The 20,224-nt window shown below is 38.9% G+C and overlaps 1 protein-coding gene across 1 annotated transcript in view; it reads right to left on the bottom strand.

The window, feature by feature from the left end:
• The window catches only part of LOC126272288 (eukaryotic translation initiation factor 3 subunit J), a 63,966-nt gene that overhangs the window by 18,820 nt on the left and 24,922 nt on the right, over nucleotides 1–20,224 (bottom strand). Inside the window, exons 4-5 of the mRNA XM_049975048.1 lie at nucleotides 7,126–7,273; nucleotides 2,890–3,054 (exon numbers count right to left, since the gene is read on the bottom strand). Coding sequence (XP_049831005.1) covers nucleotides 2,890–3,054; nucleotides 7,126–7,273 — 313 coding nt within the window. The remainder of the gene's footprint in view (nucleotides 1–2,889; nucleotides 3,055–7,125; nucleotides 7,274–20,224) is intronic.

Below are 20,224 nucleotides of genomic sequence, written 5' to 3'. Positions count from 1 at the left end.
TGGGTGAAAATACACTTTTCCTGGGAGAAATTATTCCTTGGAACTGCAAAACTTATCAATTCCTTAAGTCGTAATGGTTTTATACACAATTTCCTAGCAATTGGGAAGATCTTCGATGTGCAGCAACATGTACACTGCATATTTTCGTATTACTTAAGTATTAAAACGGATTCCAACAAACACAGCGCATTAGTTTCTGAAGCACTGAAATACAGATTGCTACATGCTTTTGTCAGCCAATCACAGCTCAAGTCACATTATCTCCCCACCAAATGAAAGCACATATTCAGAACATAAGACATCTGATGTAGTCAGCCAATAGCTACATCACTGTTAAGTAGAGCGGATAAACAAATAGGAAAAGTTTATGTTTTAAATTAATATACATGTAGTATAGCTAAAAGAACAGCTAACCTTTCACATACAATAATTTTTCTTTCTTTCTTTCTTTTTGCAAGTGTTACCCTGTAAGATATATCAAACACAAATAAGCCAGTAAAATTTTAAATTATGACATAAATTTCTTGTTTTCTGGGCCCAAAATTCTTCTAAACCACTGGTCCTCAAAGTCTTAAGTTTTGAATGAGAGTCAATCGCTCAGAAACTTAAGAAATTCATCACACATTTTCACATGTAACAATATTCACCTAGTGGAACACAAAATTTACTTTGAAAGTAACGCTTCTCGAACCACCATTTGGAATATTTTCCCGCGACCTACTAGAAACGTTAACTTTTGTGACATCACCCTCACCAAAAGCAGGTGTTGTGAAGTATTGCATAATATTCGTCATAAAGCCTTTGACATATTTTGCTGTCGGTGAACACATGTGTACACTGTGTTTTTTCGTAAGTTTTACATTAGCGTTTCTCTCTCATTTGTGTTTTATTGCTGCAATATTATTCTACAGTAGCAAGCTAAAGTAAAATTCTTTGTCAGAGTACCAGTCAAAATTATAAAAATTTAACTCAAAAGTAAGGAAACGAAAAATTCCCGACTTTCTCCCGGTTGAAAAAAATCCTGGGTTTTCCCCAGATTTTCCAGTTGTCCTGTGGCATATACCCTCAGTATTACAAACTCCTGCTTTCCAAAAAATACAAGTTATGGCCTTTCTGCAATGTGCCTGTCAGAGGGGAGGGGATGAGAAAGAAGGAAATAGACAAACTGTTGCAAGTCCTGTGACAGTACCACCCGTCACTTTGTAGGCTTTTCGTGAATTCTCTCTGGGATGCAGATGATGTATTTACAGCACTGGTCATATGTTAAATATAATGCAGACTTCCTTGGCCAGTATTTAGACCCCTGTTGATTTTCGTTATATATGCCACAGAACACACACTAATGTCCAAGTAACTAAATTAACCAATGAGATATATTTTTTTCTTTTATTAACCTAACAACCCTACATCAGGATAAAATTATTCATGGTTGAATAAATACTAATACTAATTTGTTTTCATTGCAAAGTCATTTGCATTGATTCCAAATGGTTCTTGGTATGCCGAAAAATTATGCTGAGTTAGCAGCTATTTTGGGGATACCGAAGCATCTCAACATTGCTCAGGTAGGCCACATAGTACATGTAGATGGAGGACTGTTTTTGTGAAAGAATATGTCACGATGTTACCACATCGGTGCAAAACATTGCATGAAATTACATGTCTGTAATCTATCACTCTACTGTAGTTTTTTTTTATTTTCTCTTTTCGAAACAACTATTCCAGAATAAAATTTTTCACCTGCTATTCAGGTGAACTTTGATTTTTTTGCTGGTATTTACGGTAATCCATTGTCAGCTGTTCATGTCCCCCAGGCATAACCACAGAGTGTCAGCAAGCCTGGAACCTGCACACTAGTGCAAGAAGCAGAAACAACAAGGCTCTCTCTTCTGTGGAACAGAATGACAATGATTCTCCCTTAGAGAAAACTGCATGTGGGCCCAGGACAGCTGTTGCATCTCATGTCAATGGATAACAATGTGAGAATAAGCACACCAAAAAACTTTTTATTAATTATGCAGTTGTATGATTCATAACACATCTTAAAACCGTGCCATTTTTGTTATTGAGGGGAGGGGGGGGGGGTCTTCTCTCACTCCGTAATTCTGTTAGTAGAACTGAATTGTACACTTTCTGCTTGAAGATCATCCCATGATACACCTTGTGAACACAATATGAACATACACATTACTACCATCAACAATCTGAGTTAGCAAAAGAAATCATGGCACAAACAGGCTACTACTGGGCATTCAACTTGCTCTACAATCTTGTGGTTATCCTGCATTCATTACATATAAATGATATAAACGGATAACATGTTCATATATATAAAAAAAAAATCCGTTTTTGAAAATATAACTGGATCGATATAATCAAGGGAGAAAACACATATAAAGGTCAAAGAAATGTCCAAGCTTTCGAAGTCGGTGGCTCCCTCTTCTGTCAGAATGGTGGAAGGTGTGGAAGAGAGATGAAGGGAAAGGACTGAAGTATAGGAAATCAGTAGAGTTTGGATGAGTCACTCAGAACCCCGGGTCTGAAAAGACTTACCACACAGGATGAGGAGGCGATACACGTTCCTCATTCTGTCTGGTAAGTCTCCCCTAACTTGGTACTCTGGGTGACTTTTCCAAACTCTCCCCATTTCCTAATCCTTGCAAGTCCTTTTCCTTCATACCTCTTCCTTCCCGTTCAACACTTCTGCCAGAAGATGGAACCACAGGTTACAAAAGGTTGCACATTTCTTTAACATGTATTTGTGAGCTCTCCTGCTGCCACATGGTAACATGTTCAGTAACTTATACTGCACAAACAAAATTTATCAAAAACATAAAATTCATTTTCAAACTGGAAAATGTTTGTTAGATCACTGAATCTTTCACTTACAATTCACACATATATTCCTAATTAGTTCCTCAGCAAATTCAGGAAAATGAGGAGACTTTGAATAATGATTAATCTTTTTGCAGAGAGCGTCTCTGAATTGGTCAAATTCCTCTTTGCTGTCTGGATTCATTCCATCTATTCCAGTTGATACAGTTTCTTTAACACCTGAAAGTAAATACAGTATCAGAAGACTACTATTAACAATACTGCAAAGGCATAAAGCCCACAAACTTATAACATGAAAAATACAGTTACGTATATTGCCAGCTAGTCACGTTTTCACAGAGAAAATGTATCTTATGTGTAAACCTACTAACACCTTTCACACTATGAATACAAAAATCTCCTGCAACCAAGATAGGTCGGTATTTTATATTTTATTTCACAATGAATGATTCCGGCAATATATTGCTGTCATTGTCAGATCTACAACATACTGATAGTCAAGCCATTACAAAAAGAATTTACCGCTTTGTACAAATAAATTATCAGTGATAAGAAGTACATAAGCACTTGTCTACATATCTTCAGAGAATTCTTATTAACATGCATTCACACAAAGATTACAATGAGAACACTTTCCATATACATGAAAAGACACCACATTGGCTTGTCCAACACAAAAGAGAAAATATAAAAAATTCCATTGTGCCAACTACGTGCCCAGGAGCAGAGGTCAACAAAATAGAAAGTGCAATCATCACCATAGCACATCACAGGAGAAACTGAGTGGGCAAGCAGCCTATGGTAGAGCAAGCTGTTTCATAAATGGTCAACAGGTGGTGCGTATGTGCCATGTCAATACTTGACAGTCTTATAGTCAGGGTAATTAATTCTTACAGAATTACTGACATTCTTACAAAAACTATACTGGACAATCAGTACACCATGAGATCTCAAATATACAAACGATGGACAGAGTACTTGATATCTACATAGATATGTATGGGATGTCCTAAGCTTAAAATGTTAAATTGGCCAAAAGTTAGAAACATTTTCTCATGAGTCATTGAGCCTATATTCTCGATCTTTTACAGAACACGAACGTATGTGCTACTTTTATGAATTAATCATTTTGGAAAAAGATAGACATTTTATTTTTTCTAAATGTTAAAAAAGTTATACATTTTAATAATTACTATAAAACACAAAACCCTTAATACAAAATAATTTCACAGACCTCTGAATTCAGATATATCAGAAGGCCTTAGGGAACAGCATCTGAGAATTTCATTTTTCTACAATAAGTAGACAGAAAATGGACATTATATGCAGAAGAAAAATTGAAGTGATGGGAACTGAGCTTCAAAGTTTTTACTTCAATGCATACCTGCTTCATAGTTAGTGTCATCAGAATTGTCCAACAGCTTCCACCTGATGACTCTCCTATGCTGTCTAGCCATCTTTGAATAGATTTTTACTGCATTACCTGAAGACCTGAGCCGTTCTATGTCTAAACAAAGCATAGCATCTGCAGTTCGTAATCCTATGCAGAGCTCCACCTTCTGCAACATTTTGTACTTTTGTTATATTGCTCTGATTGAATGATAAAACAGCATCATAAATGCCAAAATGAAGAGTGTTTATACCCAAAAACATAGTTATAGTTGTCTTTTCCGTAACACATTGTTCACACACTCATTTTTATTTTATTTTGAGTCCAGTCATGAGGACATTTTTTTAGTCCACTAATATCTGTGAGGTCTCAAAATATTGGTTCTATTATGCAAATTATGGCAGGAGGAATACAATGAGGGTGATTATAAAATTACCTTGCATCTACAGTACTTGCACCAACTACCTTCTTCATGAAGACACAGTTCACGTTGGGGATTCTCTCTCTCTCTCTGTGTGTGTGTGTGTGTGTGTGTGTGTGTGTGTGTGTGTGTGTGTGTGTGTGTGTGGAGGGGGGGGACAGCGGCGAACCCACAACCCAGCCAGCACTTTTCATTATTTCTTCATCTGCTGTATTCTGCCTAACTGCTAGACCATAGCGCTTCTGAATATAGTTTATAGCAGCAGCTGACAGCCTGTTTTCCCATCTTAAGTTTTTCCATCACCAAATTTCTTGCCCTTCATGCTAACATTGAGCCTTCGAAGTCTTGAGCTCATCCTTTTCTGAGTAGGACTAACACACATTAGTTTGCAAATGCTGACACTGTTCCCATAGGGACTCAGTTCCTCAATTTCTTTGAATGCTTTTGAGTCACTAAGTCCAAGAAAATTTGTGTGTTGAATGTTGTGCCATTTTTCTAAGTGTAGACAAATACATCTTACTCCAGCAAATTCCATACTACCAGTTGGACCATAATAATTTGTCATGTAATGATTTTCATGTTTACTTTCCCTTCTATTCTTGCATCTGCAATGCTTGGAAAGTACTGATGATGTTTGGTTTGTGGGCCGTTCAACTGCGCAGTTATCAGCACCCATAGAAATTCCGAACCCTTTCTCAGCCCAATCTAGACACCTACATGAATGATGATGAAATAATGAGGACAACACAATCACAGTCATCTTGAGGCAGGCGAAAATCCCTGACCCTGCTGGGAATCAAACCTGGGACCCTGTGCTCAGAAAGCGAGAACGCGACTGCGAGACCACGAGCTGTGGGTAAAGTACTGCCACTTTAACTATCTTGGCAGTGTACACACATATGTGTGTAGCCTCTCTTCTGCTAGCTCACTTCAAAAGCTATGGACAAGCAAGCCCCTTTATTATTTTTTCAAGAATAGCTTCCTCAACAGCATATTTCATATTTTCCTGTGCTACATCTTCAATAGTAAAATCTCTTGTAATGATGTGTTTATCAAATTTTGAGGGTAGAGCAAGGAGGTTCAGCACGCCACATAACATGGCACCTGCAGCCCAGCCATTACCTGTAGACTGTAAACAATAAACCAGTCTAGCGTATGTTTGCAATAATTGCACATTAACTCTAATTCGCAAGCTAGTCCTACATGTATGTTTTCAGTGAAACACTACATTTTCCACATTGTTTGCAGCATACACTGCTCTCTAAACATCTATTATCTTGTATTTTGTAGTTCCAGCATTTAGTTTCTTGTCTCGTTCTTCAATTCCAGCTAGTTTTGAAGCACTTTCAGTTGTAATGGCAGCAGCATCACTCAATGTATCACCATCACTGTAGAGATTAAACGCTACTCAGATGTCGAATACTGCTGAAGATGACGAATCAGACGATTTATGAGTACCCTTTAATTCTTGGCCAATTTACACACTTTTTAAATACCTCAGTCTACATCTTGGTATGCTGAAGGGATGTCAATTTAATGACTTCACCATATGTGACTTTCACAACACACAATGGATTTATTCACAAAGCAAACAATACAAATCGGACAAAATCGATAGTCAACTGTCTGTAGCCAAACGAAAAGATACCTCTCCTGTGCGCTACATAATTTTGAAGGGGAGACTAAATATTTAAAAAATGCATTTTCCCAAAATTTGATTTTTTAACCGATAAACTTATTCTGTACACCCCTAAGGCAAATACTGCTGGCTCTAGTGTGAATAGGCGTAACACAAATCATGCGCTATTTTGGTATACCATAATTCACACACCACAGTGTGGGTGAAAAAGTGTGATCTCACAGACCATAAATCCAGATTCTCCTCTGATGTGGTTGGGATATGACTGCACTTTCCAGTTCTTTCACCTCCACTCCTGGACATCCAGTTCACGCACCAGATATTTTAAATATTCTTTTTTATGTGTTCCGATAGAAAGTGTTATGTATGGGTACCATGTATGAATGTTAATAAGAATTTTCTGTAGGTACATACTTCCCATCATTAACAATGGGCTTGTACACTGAGATAAATTCTCTTTGCAATTCTTTACTTTTGGTACATTGAGGGTCCAATGATGACAGGAAGATATTTACAAAACCGGTCATTGCGAAATAAAATATAAACACGAAGTAATCTTGGCTGCAGAAAAAATTTTCTGTTCACCAATGACAAACCGCTACTTGTGAACATTTGCACCCTATTCCACATTATAGGAAGCTCTACAGCTTCACCACTTTAACATAAACATATTCATAAAACAAAGCAGTACACCAACTACACATCTTCATTTTCTTAGATTAAAATATTATCAGTTCATTAAATGCATATTCATAGTAGTTTTTGATATACTGTAGTAACACTACATTAGGAGAATGATATGGAAGTGGGATTGAAGTGTAATGCTGTAGGATTGCTTACCAAATGTCTCCATTGCCACTAGCAAGTCAGCTTCTTCTTGTAGTTTCTGTTGTCTCTTTTTTTCTGCTTGAAGTTCTTCAGGTGTCATTGGTTTATTCAGTGCCTCCTTGGCCTGTGCTTTTCTCAAAGCTTCTTCACGTTGTTGTCGCTGAAAATACAGTTGAAAGTAAGACTGTATACTTGTATTTGAACTATTTTGTTTCACACCAGAAAATAAACTATTTTGTGTTTATGTTTTCTTCAGCCATTTAAGAGAGGAGTGTGGGGAGAAGAGGTACTTAGGGCCGCTCACAAAGACAACTGCAGGGTAAGTAAAGTTTCACTGAAGCAAAATTGAGTCTATGAAATGATGATAGTGTTTTTTTATTCATTTAAAGCACTTATCATTCAGAAACACACCTGCAGCTGAACCATACACCTAAATGATAACATATTTATAACTTTCAGATGATCATTAAAAATAAACATACTGGTACAATTGAGGCATAACTAACGATGTGTGATCTTACGGCGAAACATTAGGGCAAGGAAACTGAACATTTCATCACTCTCAACCTCCAACTATCATCATCTGAGATGATTCCCTGGACCAGAAGCAGAAACACTTATCATAATTTCAACAACAATGTTTTGATGAGGTGACTCTTCCAGTACTCCTTTTCAAATTTCTGTACCTTACTGTAGGGGCCTCTCCCAGGCTTATGACCAACGGGCTCAATAAATCAATATCAGCTGCCTGCAGACAAGAAACCTGTTCTACTGTGCTCCAGGATATTTACACACTGATACCACAGCTTTCATGTCATACTTACATGGTGGGAAACAGATGATTTTGTAGCTTGCTCTGTAGCCACAGTATTACCTATGTAAGTTTATCAATGCAAATACACTATCCTATCACATTCCGACTGAGGAAATCCCATTGTCAATGTTGTGTCATATTGTGATGGGGTCTACCTTTATGAAGTCGTATGGAACATTGGTGTAAGACTCAGGACAACAGTTATTTCAGGGCCAAATGTATACAGCATTTGACCTTAGGTTAACAAAGAAAATAACCTCAGATAAAGCTTAAATCGGAAATCTGTTCTGTATAAATGTTAAATCCACATCATATCACTGTGAAGTAGGATGAACTTTGACAGGTAAAAATTTGTAGATCAAACTCGGGGGGGGGGGGATGTAATTGTCAATGTACAATGATGTGACATTGTAAAAAAAAAACCACTTTTGTTTTGTGTTCTGAAATAATGAAATAGTTGCTATAAACAAGTAAACATGTGATACTATGCCACTCCCACACTGCTGAAGCTTGAATTATTATCCCCCCCCCCCCTCCCGATTTGTAAGGTTATGTTAAGGAAATTCTAAACTACTATGTAAGCAGTGAATGCAGATAACAACTGACCTCATAACAATTCTTGGCGACATCTCATAATTTGTGTGATTAGCTTAAGGGCATTTTATAGAACCTAAGCAGCAGAGTAAGGAAAATTAAAAATATTTATCTAGATTTGGACACCAGCCAATAATGACTGAACATCCTGTATAAATGTGCCCTCTTCCCTTGACCAGCAGTAACTATACAATGTGCATTAATTTTTTTAACTACCAAACATGTGTTTAAACAGTTATAACAACTGCATGTGCATGGGTGCATAAATTAAAAGCAAGTCTATGAAAGTTATTTACTAAGGTGATATGTGCAAGGCAGTGTTCATGCGATTGTTTCGATAGCTCAAGAGGCTGCACTCTGGCACATGGTGCAGAGGATCTCAAGCTCAAACCCATTCAGTTCTCAGATTTTCTTTCCCCTTGGTACTACTTTCTTTACTGTATTGGTCATAAAGAAACAACACTAAATTTTAAAACCATACCATGCTTTGTCTTTTGATCCTTCTAGGTCACTGGAGAGCAGTATTCTTTGTGCAAGAACCTTAAACAATATCCATTATATTGTTTCCTTTAAAGATATCTCTGTATTCCAGCATGTCTACTGAGGACAACAAAGGATGAACCCCTTCTTGCAATCAAATGATAAATCATTTAAGCTGAATTTTCGCTGGGAGAAAAACAGTGTTGAAATTGAGAGAGTATCAGTTGAAATTCATCAAAAGAAACCTGCTACTGACTCTAATGTGGATGCTTCTTTTACCATAAAGATTTTATGCTATGGGCAGCTTTCAATTAGCAATGCAATTTGAAAAAGATGTAGCAAAAGCTTACAGAGCTGTCAACAAGGTATTGGGCTGCATTGCCTCACTAAAAAACATATTCGTCAAAATGCCTGTAGAAGAAAATGACATGAAAACCCAGTGTGATTTTTGTCAAATTGTATGTTTTCCTATTATCTTAGGTGCAACTGACTGTACCCAAATCCCCATCAAGTCTCCTGTTGGCAAAAGTGCAGAGAGATTTAGGAATCGTTAAACATAAAAGCAATCTCAGATGCTAAGCTTAATCAGATTGTATTAAAATGTACACAAAGCAACGCGTATAACTTCAGGAAGGAAACCTGTCTACAAGCTTGCAGTATCATGAGAAAGGGGAGCTAACAGTAGTCACAAGGCAAGAGTGTGGTGTCTATTCACAATATATTTACATAAAAACAATTACACCACTTCCTTGTTGATCACAGAGACTTTATCATTTTTTCCATTCTATTGTGTTGTCATATTGGCCCAATACGATTTCCAGCAACAAATCTTGTGTGTATGGGGAGAAATTTGAAGATCCCTCTTTTTCTGTTTACTTCCTTCCATTTTTACAATAAGACATCTTTTATAACAAATACAATTAATATAGGAATGCTGTGTATCTATGATGTACAAATAATGTCTGCAGTCAAATTGCAATCATTGTGTCGACACCCAATTTTAGCAGTGCTGCCAGGCATATTTCATGCTAACTCAGACCAAACTGGAATCTCCTTTGGTGGATCCAAGTTTAGTATTATAGAATAGAGCATAGTCGTAAACAGAGTTCAGTTTTCTGAACTAATGTCAAAACTGACCTCCCGTCACCAACATTTATACAATCAGCCCTCACATCAGTCCTTAAAATGTTGTGAATCCATCTGTCTACAACTTCAGTTGATATTCTAAGATAAAACCCTTCCGCAAACAGTAATAATTATTCTGGAGCAGTAGTAACATGCACTAAATCACCAACATTCTGAAAGTATTTAAGAATAATGAGATTACTGTCTAATCGAAACATGTCTCTACATAAGATTACAGTATCTCTTCTGCTACATTTCCTCTGGACAAGGAAATGACACTGTCAGAGTGCAATGTTTACCCACTAACAATAAGCTTGCCAGTTTACACTACTTCCTAATCTTATGTCACGAAACTTCCTGGCAGATTAAAACTGTGTGCCAGACCGAGACTCGAACTCGGGACCTTTGCCTTTCGCGGGCAACTGAGCAACCCAAGCACAACTCCTGCCCCGTCCTCACAGCTCTACTTCTGCCAGTACCTAGTCTCCTACCTTCCGTTTTCTTATGTCACGAGTTCAAGCATGATTTTCTGCAAGTTATGCATTATTATACTTTCATTTTTAAGTATTTTATTACATTGATCAGGTACTTCAAGATAATTTATGTTAATAACATCATTATTTTAATGGACAGTCAGATGTGATTGAAGTTCTTTTTACTGCCCAGGGTTCTGACTGGCTAGCCTCAACAAATTGCGCAGAAATATGTTCTTTACAGTTTTAATACTTTTTAATATACATGTGGCAGCACATTCTACTGACTAGTTAATGGAAAATCAACTATTGCCTTTATGTCACAAGTTTCAACAATTATTGTTATATTATGCCCTTTCTGAGAGCTTTCTGCTCTGGGGAGTTAAGTTTACACATGCAATGGATGAGCAGCTGTGTCACTAGTCACTGATCCTCAGAAAATCCAGAAACAATACTACAGAATCATAAACAACATTCAACAATGAGAGCACTAAAAATGTTGCAAATATCTTTACCTTACATTTGTTGTAGTATCTCTTAAAAGATTGTCTAGAAACAGAAAATAGTGCCTAAGCCTAGAACAGGTGCAAAGCCAGCCTGGACACTTTTCCTCTATGGCTTGTATGTTGGCAATACGTTAGTTTTGCTTAGCCAAAAGGAGACAGTTTTGGATAAGCTATGAGAGGCACACAAAGAAACAACCTATTCCCAATACTGTAACCGACATTATTCAATGTTCTTTGTAGGTTATTTGTAGTGTCTTTAAATTTTCATCACCAGAGCTTACATATAAGGGTCAGTCCAAATGAAGTGGTCCGATAAAAATTAAGTTGGTTGCTTGACCATTTTTAAATGTTTTAATTTTTTATATGTGATTACCCTATAATTCCGAAGTTCAAAACAGTTTTTAAAAAAATTTTACCGCTCACCTTAATGGTGGCCAAATTGATTGTAAGCGCGCGACAATGTTTCAGTTTATAGACGTAGCAAATATACGGGTTAAGTTACAACATTGCAATTGACATGGTTGTTTTTAGAGAAGTGTCCTCTACAACATTGTCTATTACACAAAATACCCTTAAAAAAAGTCAAAATGACCTCCAAAGCTTAGTACCCAAATTTTCAAAAATCCACTTTTTAAGCCCAAAAATAACAGATAAGGAGTGATTTATGAGAGTCTGTTTTTTTCTTATAGTTAGTTCTCATACACTACTACCCTCATATAGAGCAAGAACACTCAAATGTTTTCTTAATTTTTTATGAATTTTTGAAAGTTGAAAATTTTCATTTTTTATTAAGTTTGGGGTTATCATCTCAGGTGGGACTGAGTATAAAAATATGATTTTTGCACATTTTGTACACTTCTATGATAGCAACATACTGTAAAAATTTCAACATTGATATCTGACTGTATCAAAGATATGAATTTTTGAAAATGAGGAGATAATTCATATTACAACTGATCTTATGGCTGTTGCCTATTCATGTGTGATATTGGTGGGATATAATCAATTATTATTGAAGTAAGGTACTGAATTATATACAAAAGTGGAAACATCACTGAAATTAAAGCAGATGGAGGTGTGTGTGTGTGTGTGTGTGTGTGTGTGTGTGTGTGTGTGTGTGTGTGTGTGTCTGTTTTATTGTCTCTATCAACATACCAACGCTATCTCATTTGGTAAGTTACAGCATCTTTGTTTATATAAATAACATTTATATTCTTTGTTTTTATGTATATAACATTTATATTATATCTAAAAACAAAGATGCTGTAACTTACCAAACGAAAGCATTGGTATGTTGATAGAGACAATAAAAAAACACACAAACACACACACAAATTTCAACCTTTCACAACCCAAGGTTGCTTCATCACAAAAGAGGGAAGGAGAGGGAAAGACGAAAGGATGTGGGTTTTAAGGGAGAGGGTAAGGAGTCATTCCAATCCCGGGAGCAGAAAGACTTACCTTAGGGGGAAAAAAGGACAGGAATACACACACACATACAGACACAGACAAACATGTGTAAATGCAAAGAGGTTCGGCAGAGATGTCAGTCGAGGCGGAAGTACAGAGGCGAAGATGTCGAAAGACAGGTGAGGTATGAGCGGTGGCAACTTGAAATTAGCGGAGGTTGAGGCCTGGTGGGTAACGGGAAGAGAGAATATATTGAAGGGCAAGTTCCCACCTCTGGAGTTCTGATAGGTTGGTGTCAGTGGGAAGTATCCAGATAACCCGGACGGTGTAACACTGTGCCAAGATGTGCTGGCCGTGCACCAAGGAATGTTTAGCCACAGGGTGATCCTCATTACCAACAAACACTGTCTGCCTGTGTCCATTCATGTGAATGGACAGTTTGTTGCTGGTCATTCCCACATAGAAGGCTTCACAGTGTAGGCATCTCAGTTGGTTAATCACGTGGGTGCTTTCACACGTGGCTATGCCTTTGATCGTGTACACCTTCTGGGTCACACGACTGGAGTAGGTGGTTGTGGGAGGTGCATGGGACAGGTCTTACAGTGGGGGTGGTTACAAGGGTAGGAGCCAGAGGGTAGGGAAGGTGGTTTGGGTATTTCATAGGGATGAACCAAGAGGTTACGCATGTAGGTGGACGGCTGAAAGACACTAGGTGGAGTGGGGAGGATTTCATGAAGGATGGATCTTATTTCAGGGAAGGATTTGGGGAAGTTGTATCCCTGTTGCAGAGCCATATTCAGAGTCTGATCCAGTCCCGGAAAGTATCCTGTCACAAGTGGGGCACTTTTGGGGTTCTTCTGTGGGAGGTTCCGAGTTTGAGGGGATGAGGAAGAGGCTCTGGTTATTTGCTTCTGCACCAGGTTGGGAGGGTAGTTGCAGGATGCGAAAGCTGTTTTCAGGTTGTTGGTGTAATGGTTCAGGGATTCCGGACTCGAGCAGATTAATTTGCCACGAAGACCTAAGCTGCAGGGAAGCGACCGTTTGATATGGAATGGGTGGCAGCTGTCAAAATGGAGGTACTGTTACTTATTGGTGGGTTTGATGTGGACGGATGTGTGAAGTTGGCCATTGGACAGATGGAGGTCAACTCAGCCAATGAACACACCCGTCAACTCCTATCCCCAATAAAAGCCCTCAATCTTTCCTCTCCCACATCCACACCGGCTGTTCAGAGCACCTTCCTACAGGCCAACCGCAAATTACAACCTCAAAAAATTATCCAATCTCATGGTTTCCCACCTTTGGAAAGGCAACTCACTCACCCTCCACAACCTTTCCAACAAACCTCAACCTCCTCTCATTGCACACAGACCCAGTCTCTCCCATCTACTCAACCTCTCAGTTCCAGCTCCACTCCCCCCAAAAACATCAAAATTCTAATAAACACAATCTGGAACAACACCACCCCAATCGGAAACCTCTGCCCTATCCAAAGGTCTCACCTTTAGTCCTACTCCCAGATTCAACTAAAGAGCCCTCGTCAAAGATTTACTGTCCTACACTCGTACTCTTTGCTAGAAATATCACTTTGCCATGAAGAAAAATAATCTTAATCCTACTCCTAATGATCCATCTCCCCAATACACTATCCAAATTTAACCCTGCCTGGAACCTTAGGGCCCCTACAAAACCTTCACCTGACTCCATTAACCTCCTGACCCCACCGACACCCCGCACCCCTACCTTCTACCTACTTCCTAAAATTCAGAAAACCCAATCATCCTGGGCACTCGATTGTAGCTGGTTACCAAGCCCCCACAGAACATATCTCTGCCTACGTAGATCAACACTTCAACCCATTACATGCAGCCTCCCATCCTTCATCAAAGACACCAACCACTTTCTTGAACGACTGGAATCCTTACCCAATCTGTTACCCCCGGAAACCATCCTTGTAACCATTGATGCCATTTCCTTGTAGACAAATATCCCGCACATCCAGGACCTCACTGCGATGGAGCACTTCCTTTCACGCCGATCACCTGCTACCCTATCTAAAACCTCTTTCCTCATTACCTTCGCCAGCTTCATCCTAACCCACAACTTCTTCACTTTTGAAGGCCAGACATACCAACAATTAAAGAGAACAGCCATGGCTACCAGGATGGCCCCTCGTACACCACCTCGCTTAGAGGAAGCCTTCTTGGTTAGCCAAGCCTGCCAACCCAAAGTTTGGTACAGATTTATTGATGACATCTTCATGATCTGGACTCACAGTGAAGAACAACTCCAGTAGTTCCTCTCCAACCTCAACTCCTTTGATTCCATCAGATTCACCTGGTCCTACTCCAAATCCCATGCCACTTTCCTTGACGTTGACCTCCAACTGTCCAATGGCCAGCTTCACACGTCCATCCACATCAAACCCACCAACAAGTAACAGTACCTCCATTATGACAGCTGCCACCCATTCCACATCAAACAGTCACTTCCCTACAGCCTAGGTTTTCGTGGCAAACGAATCTGCTCCAGTCCGGAATCCCTGAACCATTACACCAATAACCTGAAAACAGCTTTCGCATCCCGCAACTACCCTCCTGACCTGGTACAGAAGCAAATAACCAGAGCCACTTCCTCACCCGCTCAAACCCTGAACCTCCCACAGAAGAACCACAAAAGTGCCCCACTTGTGACAGGATACTTTCTGGGACTGAATCAGACTCTGAATGTGGCTCTCCAGCAGGGATAAAACTTCCTCAAATTCTGCCCTGAAATAAGATCCATCCTTCATGAAATCCTTCCCATTCCACCAAGAGTGTCTTTCAGCCGTCCACCTACGTGCGTAACCTCTTGGTTCATCCCTATGAAATACCCAAACCACCTTCCCCACCCTCTGGCTCCTACCCTTGAAACCGCCCCCACTGTAAGACCTGTCCCATGCACCATCCCACCACCACCTACTCCAGTCGTGTGAAAGCACACATGTGATTTACCAACTGAGATGCCTACACTGTGAAGCCTTCTATGTGGGAATGACCAGCAACAAACTGTCCATTCGCATGAACGGTCACAGGCAAACAATGTTTGTTGGTAATGAGGATCACCCTGTGGCTAAACATGCCTTGGTGCACGGCCAGCACATCTTGGCACAGTGTTACACCGTCCGGGTTATCTGGATACTTCCCACTGACACCAACCTATCAGAATTCCAGAGGTGGAAACTTGCCTTTCAATATATTCTCTCTTCCCTTTACCCACCAGGCCTCAACCTCCGCTAATTTCAAGTTGCCGCCGCTCATACCTCACCTGTCATTCAACATCTTCGCCTCTGTACTTCCGCCTCGACTGACATCTCTGCCGAACCTCTGTGCATTTACATATGTTTGCCTGTGTCTGTATGTGTGTGTGTATTCCTGTCCTTTTTTCCCCCAAGGTAAGTCTTTCCGCTCCCAGGATTAGAATGACTCCTTACCCTCTCCCTTAAAACCCACATCCTTTCATCTTTCCCTCTCCTTCCCTCTTTCCTGGTGAAGCAACCTTGTGTTGCGAAAGCTTGAAATTTGTGTGTGTGTGTGTGTGTGTGTTTTATTGTCTCTATCAACATACCAGTGCTTTCATTTGTTAAGTTACAGCATCTTTGTTTTTAGATAATTTTTCCCAAGTGGAATGTTTCCCTCTATTAATTTCATAACATTTATATTATTTTGACGTACTTAAAATTATTATTTTCAATTATAATCCTTTGAGATTCAAATGTTCCTAAACCTGATGGTAAAAGATGAGAACACTTTTTCTTCAGACAGCTTCTGTGATACAGAATCAGACCACCCATTGGCTGTGGTAAGTAAATTGTGTCACTAGTAGTTTTCTTGAATGATGTTCTTGGGCCAACAGGGTGGTAAAAATGCACAAAAACATCATTGTTTCCCAAACTTATTCTTTCACCCTCTGCAAGCCACCACTCTCAATCATACACACATGCCACTATGACATTAAATGTTAAAGTCAGAGATGTAATTCTACTGACACAATGATTGTTCCTTTTATTGCTATAGAGTTTTCAAATGTGGTTTGAAGTGTTGTTTTCATATGCAGAACCACTTCTTCTTTCTCGATCAGAAAATTGGTAATGCCTTTAATATTATCCTTGCAAAAGGTATACATGTCCTCTACTGTGAGAATTTGGTCTGTGGTTGGTCTTTGTAGGCTGGCTTTATTTATTTCAGGTTTCGCTGAACCTCCTATTCCATCACATGCAATTTTACCATGGCAAGATGCAAAAAAGTGCCATTCAGCCTCCAATCCAAAGTCTACTTTGTGGTTGCACTGATTTGAAAAATTCTTTTTGTTCTTATACTGACTACCACTTCCATCTGAAAAGTATATCCAGGAATCATGTTTCACTTGGGAAGATGTTTCACTCTCACATAACAAGGACAAATGTTCAAATTTTATTTCCCTCAAACAGGGAACTTTTAAGTGGATCACAGTACTTTCTTCCAAAAATGTGGTTGTACTTCAGAATATATTTCTTCTCATGATACTCACACACTGATGTTACAGAAGAACTTACTCAAAATTTAAACAAAGTTTGTCTAACTTCATCAAAGTCACTGACATTTTTCAAGTTTTTTGAAACTGAACCATAAACTGTTTTGTGACACAATTCACTTGCTATCTGTCCAACAGAGCACTGTTCATCCATTTTGTTGCAGTCTAGTTAATCTCTAAAAATAATATACAAATTACACACAGGACAAAGCACATAACACATTCTACTCTCTCCATGAAGTATGTACATCCACTCTAACATAGGTTTCAGAACAGACTGACTACAACAATGCCACACCCAGCAATAATGTACGTCTTTATTAACAATAAACCTAAATAGGCATTTTTATTACCATATAACAAAAGCAAAATTGTTTAATATCAGATTATTGAAAATAAATAAACTAAATGAATATAGGGTGACTGTTAACTAAACATATGTCACAATTAAATTTTATTACAATGAAACAAACAATAAGCAACAGCGATAAGATCAATTGTTGAGTAATGCGAATTATTTCCTCATTTTCAAAAATGCGTATCTTTGTTCAGTGAGGTATCAATGTTGAAATTTTTACAGTACGTTGCTATTGTATAGGTGTACAAAAAGTGCAAAAATCATATTTTTATATACAGTCGCACCTGAAGTAACTAACTTTACAAAAAAAGAGCAAATTTTCTAATTTCAAAAATTTATAAAAAAATAGGAGGTTTGTAAGTATTCTTGCTCTATATGAGGCTAGTAGTGTATGATATCTAACTATAGGAAAAGAAATAGACACTCATAAATCGCTCCTTGTTTGTTATTTTTGGGCCTAAAAAGAGGATTTTTTAAAAATTTGGGTACCAAACTTTGGAGGTCATTTTGACTGGTTATTTTTGAATGTAGGGTATTTTGTGTAATAGACAGATAGATGATAGTTTTCTAAAAACAATCATATCAATTGCAATGTTGTAACTTAATCCAGTGCAGAGATATTCAAAATTTTGCTAACGTCTCCATACTGAAAAATTGTCGTGCGCCTACAAATAAAAATGGCCACCATCCAGTAAAGGTGCAAGATATATTATTTTAAAAAAACTGTTTTGAACTTCTAAAATACAGGACAATCACATATAAAAAAATTTAAATATTTAAAAAAGATCAAGCAACCATCACTGGACCACTTCATATGGATTGACCCATATATTTTTGCTACTCGTTAGGAATGTATACCGTAGATTGATTTATAGTGTAGTCTGAGGTCACACTTAGGTTTACAAGTACCAGTTTGGTTGAGAATTGGCAAAACCAACAAACATATTATGGTAAGAAGCTCAAGTACATTCACTGAACAATTCAAGCAATTATTTACAGGACAGTCATGGATCACAGGTTATGTATGTGTCACATTACTCAGGCGATATTTTGGCTAAGTAACATGCACCACACGTGTATTTTTTTAATCATCTGTAATTCTGTCTTTATATCGATGGCAGATATGAAATCAGAATATATTCACTGGTTACTGAAATCCACCTAATGACTTATGTTTCCACCACAGCACACTGAGTGCTGCCAACTTTGCGTCAGTACTCATACAAGTAACAGCACTGCCCCTGATCTAGCTATTTAAGCAAATTTACAAAATATAGAATCTACTAACTACACAGCAGGAGCATTTTTTGGAGGACGGGCAACGACCAGCACCTGCACTACACACTAAGATACTGTTTTAATTCTTTCATTGAATCCCAGCAAAGGTCTTCCATTATTGTACTACCAAATATCACAATAATACATGGCTACAACATAATATCCACTTAATTCTCAATAATCTGACACCAAGCAACAACCCAATATTTTATTATTGTAACTTATAAGTACACACACAAAAAAAAGTTTTGCATCACCTCTGTTCTGAGGGTTCCGGAACCTGTACAGAAAATTTGGATAGAGATCAACATAAACATCATTTCTACCCTTTTTATTGCTCGTGAAAATCACACATTGCCTGTTGTACCACAATACAGAGAGACCTTCAGAAGTGGCGGTCCAGACTGCTGTACACACTGCTACCACTAATACCAGTAGCACGTCCTCTTGCATTGATGCATGGCTGTATTCGTCGTGGCATACTATCCACAAGTTCATCAAGGCACTGTTGGTCCAGGTTGTCCAACTCATCAATGGTGATTCGGTGTAGAGCTCTCAGAGTGGTTGGTAGGTCACACGTTGTCCATAAACAGCACTTTCCAATCCACCCCTGGCATGTTCGATAGGGTTCACGTCTGGAGAACATGCTGGCCACTCTAGTTTAGCGATGTTTTCCTGAAGGAGGTCATTCACAAGATGTGCATGATGACGGCATGAAGTGTTGCCCATGTAGATGAATGCCTCGCAATTATGCTGCCGATATATTGTACTATCGGTTGGAGGATGGCATTCATGTTTCATACAGCAGTTATGGTGCCTTCCATGACCATCAGCAGCATACATCAGCCCCACATAATGCCACTCCAAAACTGCAGGGTACCTCTACCTTGCTGCACTCACTGGACAGAGTGTCTAAGGCTTGACCAGGTTGACTCCCAACACGTCTCCGATGATTGTCTGTTTGAAGGCATATGTGACACTCGTCCATGAGGAGAAGTTGATGCCAATCCTGAGCGGTCTATTTGGCATGTTGTTGGGCCCATCTGTACCGCCCTGCATGGTGTCATGGTTGCAAAGATGGACCTTGCCATGGAAGTCAGGAATGAAGTTGCGCCATATGTCGTGCAGCCTATTGCGCACAGTTTGCATCGTAACACGTAGCTGCACGAAAAGCATTATTCAACGTTGCGGCATTGCTGTCAGGGTTCCTCTGAGCCATAATCCATTACTAGTGGTCATCCACTGCAGTAGTAGCCCTTGGGCAGCCTGAGCAAGGCATGTCACCGACAGTTCCTGTCTCTCTATATCTCCTCCATGTCTGAACATCGCTTTGGTTCACTCCGAAACGCCTGGATACTTCCCTAGTTGAGAGCCCTTCCTGGCACAAAGTAACAATGTGAACATGATCGAACCGTGTATTTACCGTCTAGGCAGGGTTGAACTACAGACAACACAAGCCGTGTACCTCCTTCCTGGTGGAATGACTGGAACTGATTGGGTATCTTATCCCCTCTTTCTAATA

Source organism: Schistocerca gregaria, chromosome 5, assembly GCF_023897955.1.
Source record: "Schistocerca gregaria isolate iqSchGreg1 chromosome 5, iqSchGreg1.2, whole genome shotgun sequence".
NCBI classification, from domain to species: Eukaryota; Metazoa; Arthropoda; class Insecta; order Orthoptera; family Acrididae; genus Schistocerca; species Schistocerca gregaria.
The sequence above is the reverse complement of the archived record's forward strand: the minus strand, read 5'-3'. Positions and strand labels throughout refer to the sequence as shown.